Source organism: Impatiens glandulifera, chromosome 4 (assembly GCF_907164915.1).
Source record: "Impatiens glandulifera chromosome 4, dImpGla2.1, whole genome shotgun sequence".
In the NCBI taxonomy this organism is placed as follows: Eukaryota; Viridiplantae; Streptophyta; class Magnoliopsida; order Ericales; family Balsaminaceae; genus Impatiens; species Impatiens glandulifera.
Window position 1 is genome coordinate 55,542,716 of NC_061865.1, and position 20,678 is coordinate 55,563,393.

The 20,678-nt window shown below is 29.1% G+C and overlaps 1 protein-coding gene across 1 annotated transcript; it reads right to left on the reverse strand.

The window, feature by feature from the left end:
* Positions 1–1,540: 1,540 nt before the first annotated feature.
* On the reverse strand, positions 1,541–16,021 carry LOC124935449 (ankyrin-1-like). Its single transcript, XM_047475881.1, has 11 exons — positions 15,841–16,021; positions 15,625–15,719; positions 15,468–15,543; positions 15,282–15,376; positions 15,118–15,184; positions 2,573–2,767; positions 2,329–2,423; positions 2,158–2,236; positions 1,973–2,067; positions 1,760–1,861; positions 1,541–1,612 (listed from the first exon to the last, which is right to left on the reverse strand). The coding sequence occupies exons 1-11, from the start codon at positions 16,019–16,021 to the stop codon at positions 1,541–1,543; spliced, it is 1,152 nt and encodes a 383-aa protein (XP_047331837.1).
* Positions 16,022–20,678: the final 4,657 nt, after the last annotated feature.

A 20,678-nucleotide genomic window follows, 5' to 3' on the forward strand; every position in this document is an offset into this window, starting at 1 on the left:
ATAATATGATCAACTTCAGGCATCTATCTATCTTTCTTTCTTTCTTTCTTTCTTGAAATTCAAATATTTTTTCAACAAATCATAATATGGTTGGTTAATCGATGTAAGTAAGGTCTTACGAGGAGAAGTCGATTGAGATTGGTAGATAAGAATGTGGAGTGAGATGGTTGGTTAATCAAAGTAAGTAAGGTCTTGCAATGAGAGGTCCATTGGGGATTGATGGAGAGTAAAAGAGATTTGGTAATGTTGGAAATGGTTGGTTTGACCAAAATGAAAGTGCGTAAGGTCATAGTATGAGAGGTTGATTAGGGTGTGGATAAAACATGTAATGCGATGGTTAGTTAGCCGAAGTGAGGATAAAAAAGTCATTGTTGTACATTGTAAAAATGATCGGTAATCTTGGAGATGGTTGATTTGACCGAAGTGAAAGCGTAAGGTCACATATGAGAGGTCGATTATTGTGGTGATAAATGTGGAATGAGATGGATGCTTAACTGAAATTTAGGATAAGGAATGTCGAGTTGTATATTGTAAAAAATATTTTAGAAGATTGTTCTTCGACGAAGTGAAAATAAGGTCTCGAGATGAGAGGTCGGATTATGAATTGGTGGACAAATGTGGAACGAGATGATTAATTAGTCAAAGTGAAAGTTAAGTTAACGAGATGAGAGGTCGATTGGGGTAGATAAATGTTGAATGAAATGTATGGTTAGTCAAAGTGAGGATAAGAATGTCGGGTTATATATTAAAAAATATGTGAGAAGATGGGTTGTTTGATGAAGTGAAAGTAAGATATTCAATAGATGAGAGGTCGATTGTGATTGGTGGATAAACGTGAAATGGGATGATTTTTGATTAGTCGAAGTGAAAGTAAGATAGAGATATGAGAGGTCGATTGGAAAAGAAATTGATATTGTGGTTAAAATATGCGTTGTTTGACCGAAATAAAAGTTAAGGTCACGAGATGAGAAGTCCAATTTTATTTGGTAAATAAATGTGGAATGAGTTGGTTGGTCAGTCGAAGTGCTTTAAGATCACGAAATGAGAGGTCGATTTAACATTGGTGGGCTAAAGTGAGGGTAAAAAATAGATTCGTAATGTTTGAGTTTTTTTAATTGATCAAATAAAAATGTAAAGTCACGAGATGAGAGTCCATTGAAAAATAATTTGTGATGAGATATGTGAGAATATGAATTATTTTACAGAAGTGAATAAAAGATGGAAGGAGAATCTTTCTAAATTTTATTCTAATATATTATTAAAAATTTATTAAAAATTTTAAACATTGAATACATATTTTAAAATTATTATATTTTTTTATTTATTTTATTTTGTTTATATAATGGAAATCTTCATAGTTGATATAAAATTATAAGGAGAATAGAAAATGATAGATTTAACTCTATTAAATATTCTAAAACTAATATTAATATAATGGAAATTGAAAATTGATTTAACTCTATTAAATGAAAACAATGAAAATGTTTGATAATAAAATATATTTATAAAAATAAATAAATAAGATAATTCAAAAATGCCACTAATTCTTTCTTTTCATTATTAGAGGTTTCTTCTTGAGCAAACTCCTAATTTGAGTGTTGTGTTTAGCTAACTGCCAAGATTTCTACAAAACAATTAAAATAAAATAATATCAAAATATAATTTGGAAAACATATATGTATTGTTTTGTTTACAAACTAACATGTTTTTGTCCAAATATAATTTGGAAATATATATATATATATATATTAAAACTAACCTTATTTTTATAATTAGTTTTTTCGGTAGAAGCACCGGCAGCCAACAATACTCGCACAACATCTATATTTTCGTCGCCTCCACTTGCTGCTTCATGTAGAGGCTGATATATCCCAAAGAAAAGTTAATTAAGATTACAATTTGATTAATAGATAGATGAAATGTGGCAACAATATAAGTTACTAAGATATTAGAGGCTTCATAAATAACTTACGGTTGAACCTTCTTTATTAAGCGATCGTAACATACTATTTTTAGTATTTTGATTAGCAGCACGATTTAGTAAAAGTTCGACAATTTCTGTGTCACCTGCAATTAAAGTAATACAATTTAATGATAAAAAGTTTGTAAATATAATGTTATTGAAAATATGAGAGCAAATTAAAGGAAAAAACATACCACAATAAGAGGCAATATGGAGAGGGGTCTCACCACATGCATTTTTAGCTTGTTTATTAGCACCCCTATCTAGGAGTAGCTGCATATATTTATATATGATAAATTATTATATTATTTTGTGTTCTAAGTGTTATTATTAATAATTAATAATATATATAAGGTTGATTTCACCTCAACACAGGGAAGAGAGCCATATTCACAAGCAACGTGAAGAGCAGTTTCTTTATCATCATAGAAAGGTTCATCTATATCGGAAGTTAAGTTATCTATACATACATAGTTAAAACAAAACAACACTAATTAGTAAATAGTTGTAAATAAAACTCGACTATATAATTTTAAATTTTGTTTTGTAGGAACGACATATATATATATATACATATATATATACATATATATATATATATATATATACCTAAAGCAAGACGAAGGCGATTCACATCTTGATGATTCTCAACGGCATCATTTAATTCTTGGAGGTGTGGAGGAATAATGCTATCATCCATGTCGTCGCCCATCGACTCCATCAATTCCTTACATTCCTTAATCAAAATCCGATATTCTTCTTGTTCTTCAAGAGTATGCTCAAATATGTTTTGTTTATTCATATCTGACATTATTAATATCTTTAAAATGGAATGAATTGAATAACAAAATCAAAGCTGTTCTCTTTCTTTAATATAGCTATAAAACCCTAACTATAAGACCAAAAATATAGTGATTTAATTGATTAAGTAAATAAATGAAATTAAAATCATTTTAAAAAAAGAATATCTATAATTATATATTTAATTTTTTTTACAATTAAATCTCTAATTCTGTTATGCTAAATCACTATATAAATATTTGTTTTTTCTTCTGAAATTAAATTTTACTATTCAAATAAATTAATTTTTTTTTAGAAGTTACAAAAAGAAAAGTAATTAATTAAAAAACTCCACTATTTTAAGTATAAAAGTCTGCATATCAAACGAAATGGCGGAGAAAAAACTGAAACCGCCAGAGTGGTTTAAAAACATTTGAAGTTTTAATTTTGAGCAGTTATAAAAGAGGATTCATTTTTTTTAATACTAAATTAAGCCTAATATATATATTTTCCTGTATTGACTTTGAATTAAGTGGAAAAAATAATTCATCCGTTCAAATCTATAAAATCGTATTTTATTTTGAGTTTAATATTAAATTAATTTTAAATATTTTAATAATTTATGAAAAATAAAATTATATATATATATATTAGAATAATTACTTATTAAAACATAATAAATCTTATTTAATTGTATATACTTGTAATATTAACTAGTTAATTTAAATATATTAACTATTCAAAGTTTATTCTTACTTTTTAAAATTGGTACATTTAAACTTTAAATTATTAACGGTGTTATTTATATTTCTTTTATCTTAAATAAATAATTCGAAATTGGAACTTCTTCGAGGTTGAAATTGGACTTCTTCTTCTTCCACGGGCCAGTTTGGACGTCAATGAATGAATGAACTGATTTAATTTCAAATTAATTAAATTAAAATTCAGAATTAAACTTCCAAGTGGATTTTAAAATAATGGAAAGTCTGATGGTCAAGTTGAACTTGCCTCAAGACTTGGGGAAATCGGAAATAATAAATTAAAAGCTGAGAAAAATTGAAGTAAAGGATCCTTGATGATCCAAAACATTCGAAACATTAAAGTTAAGAATCCTTTATGTACAGTTGAAACATCCAAAACCATAACTTTAGAGGCCTAGCTAGGTCAATCGTTGAAGTTAAGGATCCTTGATCTTCCTTCTGCTAAAGAAGCGACAATCAAAGGGGATTTGGGCTTATTACAAATAGATCGCTTGTTGACGACGTCATTCGCTCGTTTCGAAAATTTTGGGCGCAAGGGAGTGCTGTGTTGACTTCCGTTGACCGAGTACCGAGTCGTCCGGTTTGACTCGGATTTTATTCTTTTTCCATTTTTGAAAGTCACCTTCACATAATTACAAACAACAATATTATGCTCAAAATTTATAATTTTTCGAACCGGTCAATTTAGACGTATCAAGCCTCCCGAGTTCTAGCTATTTATGAAAAATGATGTTTGTGAATAAAACTGTGTCCAAAAATAATTTTTCTATAGATTTTGTTCAATAACAATATTATACTTGAAATTCATGAATTTCCGAACCAATGAATCTGAAAGTGTGAGGTTACCCAAATTCCAAGTATTTTCTTGGATGGTCATTTGCACCCATTTCCCAATTTGACAACGACGATTATTGGACATATTCAATAATGCGAGTCCAAATAATTAACTTGCCAATAACATCCGAAACGACGTCGCCCTCAAACTTATTGGTTGAAAAATCAATTATTGTTCAAGATTTTAACACAAATCCTTTAATGGGAGCATCAATTGCTTTCATTATCATTATAACAGAAACTCGATAACAATATCTAAAGGATATAAGATTTTTGATGTTTTGATTCACCGTGTGCTGAATTGAAGTTGTTAAAATAATACGATGGCAAGGGGCTAGTGAACTCATTGTGGGATATGTCAAAAATGTGAAATATAGGAAATGGAGATAGAGTTGTCTTTGATATATCAAGGAAGCCATGGAATTTGTTAGACCTCAACACAAGAACCTCTAACTCTAGAAGAGCATCCTCCTAATTCGGAAATGTTTCATTTTATCATAATGTTTCCAAGTTCTAACACCGGTAAGTAATAATCACATAATTAAAGTGATTCTGATATTGGTCCTTGTAATTCATTCACATTCAAAGCAAGTACGCTAAGCATGTTGTTCTCTACATATGTTACTGAAATTCCCGAAATGTGGATGAATCGGACCTTCAAACTCAATTTTGGACAACTCAAGTAGCACGAGATATCTCATGTTACACATAGAAGGAAGAAGGGATGTCTTCTTTTATATAATTATTGGATGCACTAAACATTAACACGAAATCTCATATCTCCAATCCATTCGGGTATTTGGCCACTAACCCTAGTGTTGGAAAGGTCAAGTTCTTCGAGGTTTTTTTTGTTTCTCTTCTTCTTATAAGAACATAATACTCTATACTCTGCTGCTGCTGGATTTCTGTTTTTCGTAATAATTCATTTAGAAATAATATTAGTCGATGATGATGATATCACATCGATCGATGATGCTGGTTCTCATACAAATTAAGCTGAATCGCATGTTTTGCTGCTGCTGCTCTGTTATCTATTATGATCAACCCTCAGTCAGGCATCTTTCTTTCTTTCAACTTTTCTTGAAATTCAAGAAATTTTGCTAAGAATTTAAATTTATTGATCTTCATTAAGGGTGTGTTTAAGGGTGTGTTTGATAAGGGGAATTGGAATTGAAATTGGTATTGAAATTCTAATTTCAATTATACGAGAATTGACATTGAATTACAATTCAATTACTATGTTTGGAAAAATGATAGAATTGTAATTCAATTCCAATATTTAGGAAAATGATAGAATTGTAATTCAAATCTAATTCCTATGTTAATAAAATAAAATATCGTTTAAAAATACTAACTTTTTAAATATGTTTTTACGTTTCTGGCACGTTTAATACGTTTTTTACATTTTTAACACGTTTTTAACATGTTTAACACATTTTTACACGTTTTGGCACGTTCAAACACGTTTTTGACATGTTTAACACATTTTCGACATGTTTAATACATTTTCACAATGAAAACACATTTTCACACGTTTAACATGTTTTTCACGTTTTTGATATACTTAACACGTTTTTGACATTTTTAATACGTTTAGCATGTTTTCACACGTTTTAACAAGTTTAACACGTTTTTCACGTTTTTAAATATTTTAATACGTTTTTCACACTTCTAACATGTTTTTCACGTTTTCACACGTTTAACACGTTATTGATGGTCTAGCACGTTTTACACATTTTTGTCACGTTTAACACATTTTTCATACATTAAACATGTTTTTCACGTTTTGACACGTTAAACACATTTTTGGCATGTTTAACACGTTTTTCACACGTTTAACATGTTTTCACGTTTTTGACATTTTTAATACGTTTAACATGTTTTTCACACGTTTTAATAAGTTTAACACGTTTTTCACGTTTTTGGCACGTTTTTAAACATGTTTAATACGTTTTTCACACTTTTAACATGTTTTTCACGTTTACACACGTTATTGATGCTCTAGCACGTTTTACACATTTTTGACACGTTTAACACGTTTTTCATATATTAAACATATTTTTCACGTTTTGGCACGTTAAACACATTTTTGACATGTCTAACACATTTTTCACACGTTTAACATGTTTTTCACGTTTTTGGTATGCTTAACACGTTTTTGACATTTTTAATACGTTTAACATGTTTTTCACACGTTTTAACAAGTTTAACACGTTTTTCACGTTTTTGGCACGTTTTTAAACATGTTTAATACGTTTTTCACACTTTTAACATGTTTTTCACGTTTTCACACGTTTAACACGTTATTGATGGTCTAGCACGTTTTACACATTTTTGACACGTTTAACACGTTTTTCATACATTAAACATGTTTTTCACGTTTTGGCACGTTAAACACAATTTTGGCATGTTTAACACGTTTTTCACACGTTTAACATGTTTTTCACGTTTTTGGTATGCTTAACACGTTTTTTACATTTTTAATACGTTTAACATGTTTTTCACATGTTTTAACAAGTTTAACACGTTTTTCACGTTTTTAAACATGTTTAATACGTTTTTCACACTCTTAACATGTTTTTCACGTTTTTACACGTTTAACACGGTATTGATGGTCTAGCACGTTTTACACATTTTTGACACGTTTAACACGTTTTTCATACGTTAAACATGTTTTTCACGTTTTGGCACGTTAAACACAATTTTGGCATGTCTAACACGTTTTTCACACGTTTAACATGTTTTTCACGTTTTTGGTATGCTTAACACGTTTTTGACATTTTTAATACGTTTAACATGTTTTTCACACGTTTTAACAAATTTAACACGTTTTTCACGTTTTTGGCACGTTTTTAAACATGTTTAATACGTTTTTCACACTTTTAACATGTTTTTCACGTTTTCACACGTTTAACACGTTATTGATGGTCTAGCACGTTTTACACATTTTTGACACGTTTAACACGTTTTTCATACGTTAAACATGTTTTTCACGTTTTGGCACGTTAAACACATTTTTGGCATGTCTAACACATTTTTCACACGTTTAACATATTTTTCACGTTTTTGGTATACTTAACACGTTTTTGACATTTTTAATACGTTTAACATGTTTTTCACACGTTTTAATAAGTTTAACACATTTTTCACGTTTTTGGCACGTTTTTAAACATGTTTAATACGTTTTTCACACTTATAACATGTTTTTCGCGTTTTCACACGTTTAACACGTTATTGATGGTCTAACACGTTTTACACATTTTTGACACGTTTAACACGTTTTTTATACGTTAAACATGTTTTTCACGTTTTGGCACGTTAAACACATTTTTGGCATGTCTAACACGTTTTTCACACGTTTAACATGTTTTTCACGTTTTTGACATTTTTTATACGTTTAACATGTTTTTCACACGTTTTAACAAATTTAACACGTTTTTTACGTTTTTGGCACGTTTTTAAACATGTTTAATACGTTTTTCACACTTTTAACATGTTTTTCACGTTTTCACACGTTTAACACGTTATTGATGGTCTAGCACGTTTTACACATTTTTGACACGTTAAAATGTTTTTCAAACGTTAAACATGTTTTTCACGTTTTGGCACGTTAAACACATTTTTGGCATGTATAACACGTTTTTCACACGTTTAACATGTTTTTCACGTTTTTGGTATGCTTAACACGTTTTTGACATTTTTAATACGTTTAACATGTTTTTCACACGTTTTAATAAGTTTAACACGTTTTTGGCACGTTTTTAAACATGTTTAATACGTTTTTCACACTTATAACATGTTTTTCACGTTTTCACACGTTTAACACATTATTGATGGTCTAACACGTTTTACACATTTTTGACACGTTTAATACGTTTTTTATACGTTAAACATGTTTTTCACGTTTTGGCACGTTAAACACATTTTTGGCATGTCTAACACATTTAACATGTTTTTCACGTTTTTGGTATGCTTAACACGTTTTTGACATTTTTAATACGTTTAACATGTTTTTCACACGTTTTAACAAGTTTAACACGTTTTTCACATTTTTGGCACGTTTTAAAACATGTTTAATATGTTTTTCACACTTTTAACATGTTTTTCACGTTTTCACACGTTTAACACGTTATTGATGGTCTAACACGTTTTACACATTTTGACACGTTTAACACGTTTTTCATACGTTAAACATGTTTTTCATGTTTTGGCATGTTAAACACATTTTTGACATGTCTAACACGTTTTTCACACGTTTAACATGTTTTTCACGTTTTTGGTATGCTTAACACGTTTTTGACATTTTTAATACGTTTAACATGTTTTTTCACACGTTTTAACAAGTTTAACACATTTTTCACGTTTTTGGCACGTTTTTAAACATGTTTAATACGTTTTTCACACTTTTAACATGTTTTCACGTTTTCACACGTTTAACACGTTATTGGCATGTCTAACACGTTTTACACATTTTGACACGTTTAACACGTTTTTCATACATTAAACATGTTTTTCACGTTTTGGCACTTTAAACACATTTTTGGCATGTCTAACACGTTTTTCATATGTTTTACACATTTTTGACACGTTTAACACGTTTTTTACATTTTGGCACGTTTAACACATTTTTACATGTTTTAATATATTTTTCACGTTTTTCACACGTTTTCACGTTTTTCACACGTTTTTCATGTTTTCACACATTTTTCACGTTTTTCATACGTTTTAACATGTTTTTCACATGTTTTTCACGTTTTTCACACGTTTTCACACGTTTTTACAAGTTTAACACGTTTTTCACGTTTTTCACATTTTTCACACGTTTTTCACACGTTTTAACAAGTTTCACACGTTCTTCACAAGATTTTCACGTTTTTCCCCACATTTTAACAAGTTCAACACATTTTCCACATTTTTGGCACATTTTTAACATGTGTAATACGTTTTTCACACGTTTAACATGTTTTTCACGTTTTTCACACGTTTAACACGTTTTTGTCATATTTAACAGGTTTTACACATTTTGACACGTTTAATACGTTATTCACGTTTTTGCACATTTAACACATTTTCACACGTTTTTCACGTTTAGCTCGTATTTTATACGTTTTTCACATATAACACATTTTGGACACGTTTAACACGCTTTTCACGTTTTGACACGTTTAACACGTTTTTCACACGTTTTAACACGTTTTAACACGTTTTCATGTTTTGATAGGTTTAAAACATGTTAAACGTGTCAAAAACATAAGAACGTGTTAAACGTATCAAAAATGTGTTAAACATGCCAAATAAGTAAAAAAAACTTGTTAAACGTGCCAAAATATAAAAACGTGTTAAACATGTTAAAAACGTGTTAAATGTGTTAAAAATGTGTCAAACGTTTCTAAAACGTAAAAAAACATGTGAAACGTGTCAACAACGTGTTAAACGTGTTTAATGTGTTAAAAACGTTTTAAACGTGTTAAAACATGAAAACGTGTCAAAAACGTGTTAAATGTTCCAAACATGTGAAAAACTTATTAAACATGCCAAAACGTGAAAAATGTGTTAAACGTGTCAAAATGTGGTAAACGTGTCAAAAACGTAAACAAATATGTTAAATGTGTCAAAAATGTGAAAACGTATTAAACGTGTCAAAACGTGAAAAAACGTGTTAAATGTGTCAAAAACGTGAAAACGTGTTAAACGTGTCAAAAACGTGTTATGTATTTGAAAAACTTGTTAAACGTGTCAAAACGTGCAAAATGTGTCAATATGTAAAAAACGTGTTAAACATGTCAAAAACGTGTTAAACGTGTTAAAAACGTGAAAATCAGGTTAAACGTGTCAAAAACGTGTCAAAAACGTGTTAAACGTGTCAAGGACGTGAAAAACATGTTAAATGTGTCAATAACGTGTTAAACGTGTCAAGGATATGAAAAACGTGTTAATTGTGTCAAAATATGTTATATGTGTCAAAAACATGTTAAATGTGCCAAAAACGTGTTAAATGTGTCAAAAACGTGTTCAACGTGTTAAAAACGTGAAAATCATGTTAAATGTGTCAAAAACGTGTTAACCGTGTCAAGGACGTGTTAAACGTGTAAAAGACGTGAAAAACGTGTTAAATGTGTCAAAAACGTGTTAAACGTGTCAAGGACGTGAAAAACGTGTTAAATGTGTCAAAACATGTTAAACGTGTCAAAAACGTGTTAAACGTGCTAAAAACGTGTTAAACGTGTTAAAAACGTGAAAATCATGTTAAACGTGTTAAAACTTGTTAAACGTGTCTAGGATGTGTTAAACGTGCCAAGAACGTGAAAACATGTCAAAAACGTATTAAATGTGTTAAAAAACATGAAAATCATGTTAAACGTGTCAAGGACGTGTTAAACGTGTCCAGAGCGTGTTAAACGTGTCATGGACGTGAAAAACGTGTTAAATGTGTCAAAAACGTGTTAAACGTGTCAAGGACGTGAAAAACGTGTTAAATGTGTCAAAACGTGTTAAACGTGCCATAAACGTGTTAAACGTGTTAAAAACGTGAAAATCATGTTAAACGTGTCAATGACGTGTTAAATGTTCAAGGACATGAAAAACGTGTTAAATGTGTCAAAACATTTTAAATGTGTCAAAATTGTGTTTAACGTGCCAAAAACGTGTTAAGTGTGTCAAAAACATGTTAAAAACGTGAAAATCAAGTTAAACGTGTCAAAAACATGTTAAACGTGTCAAGGACGTGAAAAACGTGTTAAATGTGTCAAAAATGTGTTAAACGTGTCAAGGACGTAAAAAATATGTTAAATGTTTCAAAACGTGTTAAATGTGCCAAAAACGTGTTAAACATGTCAAAAACGTGTTAAATGTGTTAAAAACGTGAAAATCATGTTAAACATGTCAAAAACGTGTTAAACGTGTCAAGGACGTGAAAAACGTGTTAAATGTGTCAAAAACGTGTTAAACGTGCCAAGGACGTAAAAAACGTGTTAAATGTGTCAAACCGTGTTAAACGTGTCAAAAACGTGTTAAACGTGCCAAAAACATGTGAAACGTGTCAAAAACGTGTTTAACGTGTTAAAAACGTGAAATTCATGTTAAACATGTCAAAAAACGTGTTAAACGTGTCAAGGACGTGAAAAACATGTTAAATGTGTCAAAAACGTGTTTAACGTGCCAAAAACATGTTAAACGTGCCAAAATATGAAAATATGTTCAACGTGTGAAAAACGTATTAAACGTGTTTAACGTGCCAAAACATGTTAAACGTGCCAAAATATGAAAATATGTTAAACGTGTGAAAAATGTATTAAACGTGTTAAAAACGTGTTAAACGTGTTTAATGTGTGAAAAACGTGTTAAAAATGTTGAAAATATGAAAAACGTGTTAAAAATGTCAAAAATATAAAAAACGTGTTAATTTGGAATTACAATTTCAACATAAAAAGATTGAAATTGAGAACTATCAAATTACACTATATTGAATTCCATTGGAATTCTAATTCCAATTCCAATTCCAATTCTTAATATTAAAGTGTTTAACAAACATAAGAATTAAAATTGAACCTTCCAATTCCAATGCTAATTCCAGGGTTATCAATCACACCCTAATTGATCAAAAACTAAGTCAATCGATGATCGTCGTCTCTGTAATACAACCTGTACGTACGTAAATTATCTAGCTAGTTAGCATTACTATTTAAGAATATCCATGCAACTCTTAGCTCGACATCCATCCAACTCTTAGCTAGCTAGGAATATCCTCCCCAAGTTTCCTCATGAACGAATGAATCAATCAAGACCCTCAAAACTATTTTTTAGAAAACCAATTTTCCAAAATCATGACCATCACATATATATATATATTTCATTAATTTCCTATTTCATCAAGGATCCATTTGCATATATATATATATATATATATATATATATATATATATATATATATATATATATATATATATATGCAAGAAAGATTCAGAACTATAATTTGTTGATTGAAACAATTAATTAATTAATTAATTAATAGAAGAGCAACATGCATACGTACATCTATCTATATATATTATTCAAAGTTTTTGTAGCTATAATATTAATCACAATTAAGTGGGTATATAATTTTAACCTAATATTGTAATAAGACCTAAAAACAAAAATAAATAATAATTAAAAAAAAAAACATTCCAAAATTTAATTGATTATCATTATTTCAAATAAAAAATTATATATAGAAAATTAATTTACAAAATAATATAAACCGAATGAAAACAATTAAATAAATAGCAATCAAGCAAATTTGACACCCCTATATCTAATTTCACTAGGAAAAGAAACAGGTCATGTGCAGCTGGACTCTATATATAATATATAAAACATTCAGCATCTGAAGACAAGCACCTTAATTAGTAGTCAACTCATACTCATACTCAAACTAAGATATGGTCCTTAAATCATCGATTATTTTGTGCTCAAGCAGACTATCTTAGACAAGTATTTTACCAAGAAGATACTCTACCCGGCCAGGTTAATAAAGCTCAATCAGATGTGATCTTCGTGAAGCAGCAGTGCACAGGAAGGGTACTTTAGCAACAAGATATTATTGGATTATCAAACCTAATCCTCTAGTAATTATTGTTCTTTCACAAACCCCATGGTGGATCCAGCCATATATATCTTGTGTTGATGGAATCAAATAGCATTTTATAGGCTCATCATATCAAGCAAATAACAAGATAACAATTTGTTTGATTGATGAATGAAATTATTCTACGTGCACCAACTCGGTGCACTCGGTATAATATATGAAGAGTGAGTTATTTGACCGAAGTGAAAGTAAGTCTCGAAACGAGAGGTCGATTGAGTAGTTGGTTGATAAGAATGTGGAATTAGATATAGACGGCTGATCAGTCGAAGTGAGGATAAGTAAGTCAGGTTTTTTTATTTTAAAATATGTGAGGAGATGGTTGTTTGACCCAAATGAAAGTAAAGTCTCGAAATTAGAGGTCGATTGAGTTGGTTGATAAGAATGTGGAATGAGATGGTTGGTTAATCGAAGTAAGTAAGTTCTTACGATGAGAGGTCGATTGAGATTGGTAGATAAGAATGTGGAATGAGGTGGTCGGTTAATCGAAGTAAGTAAGGTCTTACGATGAGACGTCGGTTGAGATTGATAGATAAGAATGTGGAATGAGATGATTGGTTAATCGAAGTAAGTAAGGTCTTACGATGAGAGGTCGATTGGGGATTGATGGGTCAAAGTGAGAGTAAAAGAGATTGGTAATGTTGGAGATGGTTGGTTTGACCAAAATGAAAGTGTGTAAGATCATAGTATGAGAGGTTGATTAGGGTGTGGATAAAATATGTAATGCGATGGTTAGTTAGCCGGAGTGAGGATAAAAAAGTCATTGTTGTACATTGTAAAAGTGATTGGTAATCTTGGAGATGGTTGATTTAACCGAAGTGAAAGCGTAATGTCACATATGAGAGGTCGATTATTGTTGTGATAAATGTGGAATGAGATGGATGGTAACTGAAATTGAGGATAAAGAATGTCGAGTTGTATATTGTAAAATATGTTAGAAGATTGTTCTTCGACGAAGTGAAAGTAAGGTCTCGAGATAAGAGGTCGGATTATGAATTGATGGACAAATGTGGAATGAGATGATTAATTAGTTAAAGTAACGAGGTGAGAGGTCGATTGTGGTAGATAAATGTTGAATGAAATGTATGGTTAGTCGAAGTGAGGATAAGAATGTCGGGTTATATATTAAAAAATATGTGAGAAGATGGGTTGTTTGATGAAGTGAAAGTAAGGTCTTCGATAGATGAGAGGTCGATTGTGATTGGTGGATAAATGTGGAATGAGATAATTTTTTATTAATCGAAGTGAAAGTAAGATCAAGATATGAGAGGTCGATTGGAAAAAAAATGATATTGGTGGTTAAAATATGCGCTGTTTGACCGAAGTAAAAGTTAAGGTCACGAAATGAGAAGTTCAATTTTAACTGATAAATAGATATATGTGGATGAGATGGTTGGTCAGTCGAAGTGCTTTAAGATCACGAAATGAGAGGTCGATTGAACATTGGTGGGCTAAAGTGAGGATAAAAAAGAGATTTGCAATGTTTGAGATTTTTTAATTGACCAAAATAAAAATGTAAGGTCACTAGATGAGAGTCCATTGGAAAATAATATGTGATGAGTTATATGAGAATATGAATTAATTTATAGAAGTGAATAAAATGTGTAATGAAAATCTTCTAATTTTTATTCTAATATATTATTAGTGAATTATTAAAAATTTTAAACATTGAATACATGTTTTAAAATTATTATATTTTTTTTATTTAATTTATTTTGTTTATAGCATGAAAATCCTCAGTTGATATAAAATTAGAAAGAGAATAGAAAATGATGCGATTTAACTCTATTAAATGATTCTAAAATAATATTAATATAATGGAAATTGAAAAGTGATTTATTAAATGAAAACAATGAAAATGTTTGATAATAAAAGATATTTATAAAAATAAACAAATAAGATAATTCAAAAATATGCCACTAATTTTTTCTTTTCATTATTAGAGGTTTCTTCTTGAGCAAACTCCTAACTTTAGTGTTGTGTTTAGCTAACTGCCAAGGTTTCTGCAAAACAAATAAAATAAAATAATTTTAAAATATAATTTAGAATTTGTTTACAAATTAACATGTTTTTGTCAAAATATAATTTGGAAATATATATATATATAATTTTAAAACTAACCTTATTTTTATAATTAGATTTTTCGGTAGAAGCACCGGCAGCCAACAATACTCGCACAACATCTATATTTTCGTCGCCTGCACTTGCTGCTTCATGTAGAGGCTGATATATTTTAAAGAAAAGTTAATTAATATTTACAATTTGATTAATAAATAGATGAAATGTGACAACAATATTAGAGGCTTCATAAATAACTTACGGTTGAACCTTCTTTATTAACCGACCGTAACATACTTTTTTTAGTATTTTGATTAATAGCACGATTTAGTAAAAGTTCAACAATTTCTATGCTACCTGCAATTAAAGTAGTTCAATTTAATAATAAAAAGGTATGTAAATATAATGTTATTGAAAATATGAGAGCAAATTGAAGGAAAAAATATACCACAAGAGGCAATATGGAGAGGTGTCTCACCCCATGCATTTTTAGCTTGTAAGTTAGCACCCCTATGTAGGAGTAGCTGCATATATATTATTATATTATTTTGTGTTCAATTGTTATTATTAATAATTAACAATAACCTATATAAGGTTGATTTCACCTCAACACAGGGAAGAGAGCCATATTCACAAGCATAGTGAAGAGCAGTTTCTTTATCTTCATAGAAAGGTTCATCTATATCGGAAGTTAAGTTATCTATACATACATAGTTAAAACAAAACAACATTAATTAGTAAGTAGTTGTAAATAAAACTCGACTATATAATCTTAAATCTTGTTTTGTAGGAACGACATATATATATATATATATATATACCTAAAGCAAGACGAAGGCGATTCACATCAAGATTCTCAATGGCATCATTTAATTCTCGGAGGTGTGGAGGAATAATGCTATCATCCATGTTGAAGCCCATCAATTCCTTACATTCCTTAATCAAAATCCGATATTCTTCGTGTTCTTCAAGAGTATGCTCAAACATGTTTTGTTTATTCATATCTGACATTATTAATATCTTTAAAATGGAAGGAGAAGGAATTGAATAACAAAATCAAAGCTGTTCTCTTTCTTTTATATAGCTATAAAACCCTAACTATAAGACCAAAAATATAGTGATTTAATTGATTAATTAAATAAATGAAATTAAAATCATTTAAAAAAAGAATATCTATAATTATATATTTAATTTTTTTACAATTAAATCTCTAATTCTGTTATGCTAAATCACTATATAAATATTTGTTTTTTCTTCTGAAATTAAATTTTACTATTCAAATAAATTAAAATATTATTTTTTTTAGAAGTTACAAAAAAAAATGTAATTAATTAAAAAAAAGTGTTCTAATCCACTATTTTAAGTATAAAAGTCTCTATATCAAACGAAATGGAAATGGCGGAGAAAATGCTGAAATCGTTTAAAAATATTTGAAATTTTAATTTTGAGCAGTTATAAAAGAGGATTCATTTTTTTAATACTAAATTAAGCTTAATATATTTTCCTGTATTGACTTTGAATTAAGTGGAAAAAATAATTCATCCGTTCAAATCTATAAAATCGTATCTTATTTTGAGTTTAATATTAAATTAATTTTAAATATTTTAATAATTTATAATAAATAAAATTATATATAGAGAGAAAGTGATGATAGATGACGCGAGCTGCAAAAGAAAGTTCATCGGAGAATATTGGATATTCGGTTTAATGACAGAATATTCTTTCCTCTTTTCTTGTTAATTAATTTCTTTCAGTTTCCTCATTAATTAATTAATTTCTCCCACTTTCCTCATTAATTAATTAATTTATCTCACTCTCTTCATTATATTATCTCAGTCTCTTTCATTAATTATTTTCTCGTTCTCACTAATTAATTTATCTTTTTTTATGACTAATTAATTATTTTTTCTCTACTACTAAAAAAATAATTAAAAATAAAATCACAGATTAAATATTTACTAATTAATTATTTCTTTTTCTTTCTTTTAATTTAAACCTTAAACCATATATCAAATTTAAACTCTAAACCCTAAACCTTAAATTCTAAACCTTAAATTCTAAACCTTAAACCTTCATTATATACTTTAGGTAAGACAATATATTGTTTTAATTAGTCGTAAAAAGAAAAGAAAAAAATTAAGTAAAAAGAAAAGAAAAAAATTAATTAGGTATATACTTTATGTGAGACAATAGAGTGTTTTAATTAGTCGAGAAGAGAAAAAATTAATTAGTGGGAGAGAGAAAAAATAATTAATAAAAAGGACAAAAATAAATAAATTAATTAATTATTGAGAATAGTGAGAGAAATTAATTAATAACAGACAAAAATAAATAAATAAATTAATTATTGAGAATAGTGAGAGAAATTAATTAATAACATAGGAAAGAGAATATTCATGATTAAACCGAATATAATATTTGCGGACTTTCACGTCCCCAGATTTATTATTCATATATATATATATTAGAATAATTACTTATTAAAACATAATAAATCTTATTTAAAGGTATATATACTTGTAATATTAACTAGTTAATATAAATATATTAATTATTCAAAGTTTATTTATTATTTATTAAAATTGGTACATTTAAACTTTAAATTATTAACGGTGTTAATTATATTTCTTTTATCTTAAGTAAATAATTCGAAATTGGAAGTTCTTCGAGGTTGAAATTGGAGTTCCACGGGCCAGTTTGGACGTCCATGAATGAAGTTCATGATTTAATTTCAAATTAAAATTCAGAATTGGAAATTCCAAGTGGATCTTAAAATAATGGAAATCGGAAATAACAAATTAAAAGCTGAGAAAAATTGAAGAAGTTGGTCGTCGTCTTCTTCTTCTTTCCACGTACTAGCATTGTCGGTTTCCAATTGGTATATAGATCGATTTCAGAAAGCTCTATCAAAACGATTTCAGAAAGCTCTATCAAATTTGATATGGATTGCGGAATTAGGCCAGATAGAGGATTTCTTGAAATACTAAAATAGGACAACATTGAATGATGGTTAAAGAAGATAGATGACAGTGCACCTGAAAACTAGAATTATTTTCTCATATATTATTAACTAACTACTAGTATGAATATGGTGTATTTGCACTGAGGATATAAACAAAATATTATTTATATATAAATATTTTATATAAAAATAATATTATTCAAATATTTGAATTGATTTTAATTTGTAAAAATTAAATTTAATCCAAATCTATGTACAAGACAATTAATGAAGATCAGTTGTGGATGAAGAAATTGGGGAAATTGAACGCAACGAAATATGAGAGCTGACCGACCTTCATGAAGGAGCTCGACCAATCGGTTGAGTGTTATAAGGCTCAACATTTGATGAAGGACTATAGACAAAAGGAGGGAATTGAAGCCTTTACTCTTGTCACGAGAATGTTGTTAATCCGACTTCTGATCTTGTTAGTTGCTCATAACCAATGATTGATTTTATAGATGAATGTGAAGTCAATCTTTCTAAATGGTGTGTTGAAGGAGGAAGTGTACGTCGAGCAACCACTCGGGTACATGAAGAAAGGGATGAGAAGAAGGTGTTGAGATTGATAAAGTCATCTACGAGTTGAAGTAGGCTCCTCATGATTGGAATGAGAAAATTGATGAGTATTTCAAGAAAAACAGGTACGGGCAATGTCCGTACGAGCATGCCTTGTACACAAAGAAATAAAAAAATATATATGATGATAGTCACTCTATGTTGACTATTTAGGTGGGAGACCTATTTAATATGCATCACAATTTATTTTGGCATTTAAAGAGACAATCATTTGAAGAGTCAAATACTTTATTTATAAAGATTTGTAACGATTCATTTGAGATGAATAAGAAAAAAAATTTGTCCTCTTGTTACTGTTACCAACATTACCTTCTTACAATAAACACATTTTTTATGTTCAGAAAAGAAAGGGTTCAAATTCGACAAGAAAAGAAATTACAAAAAGAGCTACAAAGTTAATAGAGAATACAAATGTCCTTTGTAAACTTTATACTTATTCAAAATATGAATTTTACAAATTCATTTTTCTTTTCTTCTTCTTCTAAGAAGACTCCATTTTCTGAGATACTTTCTCATTTTTCTTCTTCTATTACATTTTTGAGATAATTTTTACGTATCCCTCTAATCTTCTTAAAAAAAATTTAAGAATCGGAGTCGTCACCTTCTTGAAATAAACACATTTTTTTATACTATTTTACGCGGTGAAGATTTCTTCGCGAAGTCATTTTGTTTTGAAATAAATACATTTTTTATACTATTTTACGCGGTGAAGATTTCTTCGCGAAGACATTTTGTTATTGTATATGCTATGGGATTTTTAAACCTTTTAAATCAATATTATTCTTAAAATTGGAATAAAAGCCTAAAGCCTAAACCCTAAACCCTAAACCCTAAACCCTAAACCCGAACCCAAACCAACCTGAAAACAACAAACCCGAACCCGAACCCGACTAACCCGAATAGTTTGTGCTTAATAATAATACTTTAATTTAAATACAAACTAATAAAATTGGCATAAACATAATAATTATGTTTAGAAAATTCAAAATTTTCACAAAATAAATATTACACAACGAAATTATGATATCATTATAAAAAAAAGTCTTCGATCATCTTAAAAGTATTTTCAAGTTCAAACTCCACTTCTTCATCCTTGTACACCTTTTTGTATGAGCCCAACCTTGAAATATGATATAAAATTAAAAAAAAATAAACTCTAAAATCTTCTAAAAATATATTAGGGTTAGGGTTTTTTTTGTAAGGTAGGCAAGTTATTTTTTTTATTAATATATTAGGTGGGTCGGTTCGGGTTGATGAGTGACCTGATTTTTTAATTCAGGTCAACCCGGGTTGACCCGAACCCAACCCAACCCAACCCAATTTTCTTTTTCAGGTTATATTTTGGGTCTGACCCGAAATGATTCAAACCCGAAAACCCCCAACCCTAACCCAATATTCTTTGAGTCGACTCGTGTCGGATTGGCGGGTCGAGTTCATTTTTGACACCCCTAGCGATGATGGTATATATGAGTGCAAATTTTGAATGAATTATATGTGTCTGAAGAGATATTGTGATGGTGATATATGTGAGGAAAAATTTGAATGAATTATATATGTTTGAAGAGATATTGTAATAGTGATATATGTGAGGACAAATTTGAATGAATTATATGTGTTTGAAGGGATAGTATGATGGTAGTATATATAAATGCATATTTGAATTAACTATATGTGTTTTTAGTGATGCTTGTATTTTATTGAAAAAAAAAATGTTTAAAAAAAAATTTTTGAACTTAAGTTCCATACAAAATTTAAAGACCTTCCTAAAGCCTCGGGAGGAGGTTGACCACGTGGTCGGGTAAAATGCCCCTTAGTAAGGTTATGAGGTCGATAATGACAAACAATTCAGGTTTTACTTACTTTTTAAGTTTAGAGATTAAATAGCAATTTTTACATTATAAATACAATTATATAAAAAAATAAAAAAATAAATGAAAAAAGTTGTTTGAGAAGAAAATGTCTTACTTTACTTAACCCAATTGATAAATGGACCTGAAAATGTAATATAGTTTGAAAAGGCCTAGCCCATTAAGTATGAGATCTGTTTTTAGGCATCTTCAGATCAATCTCTTAGCTTTC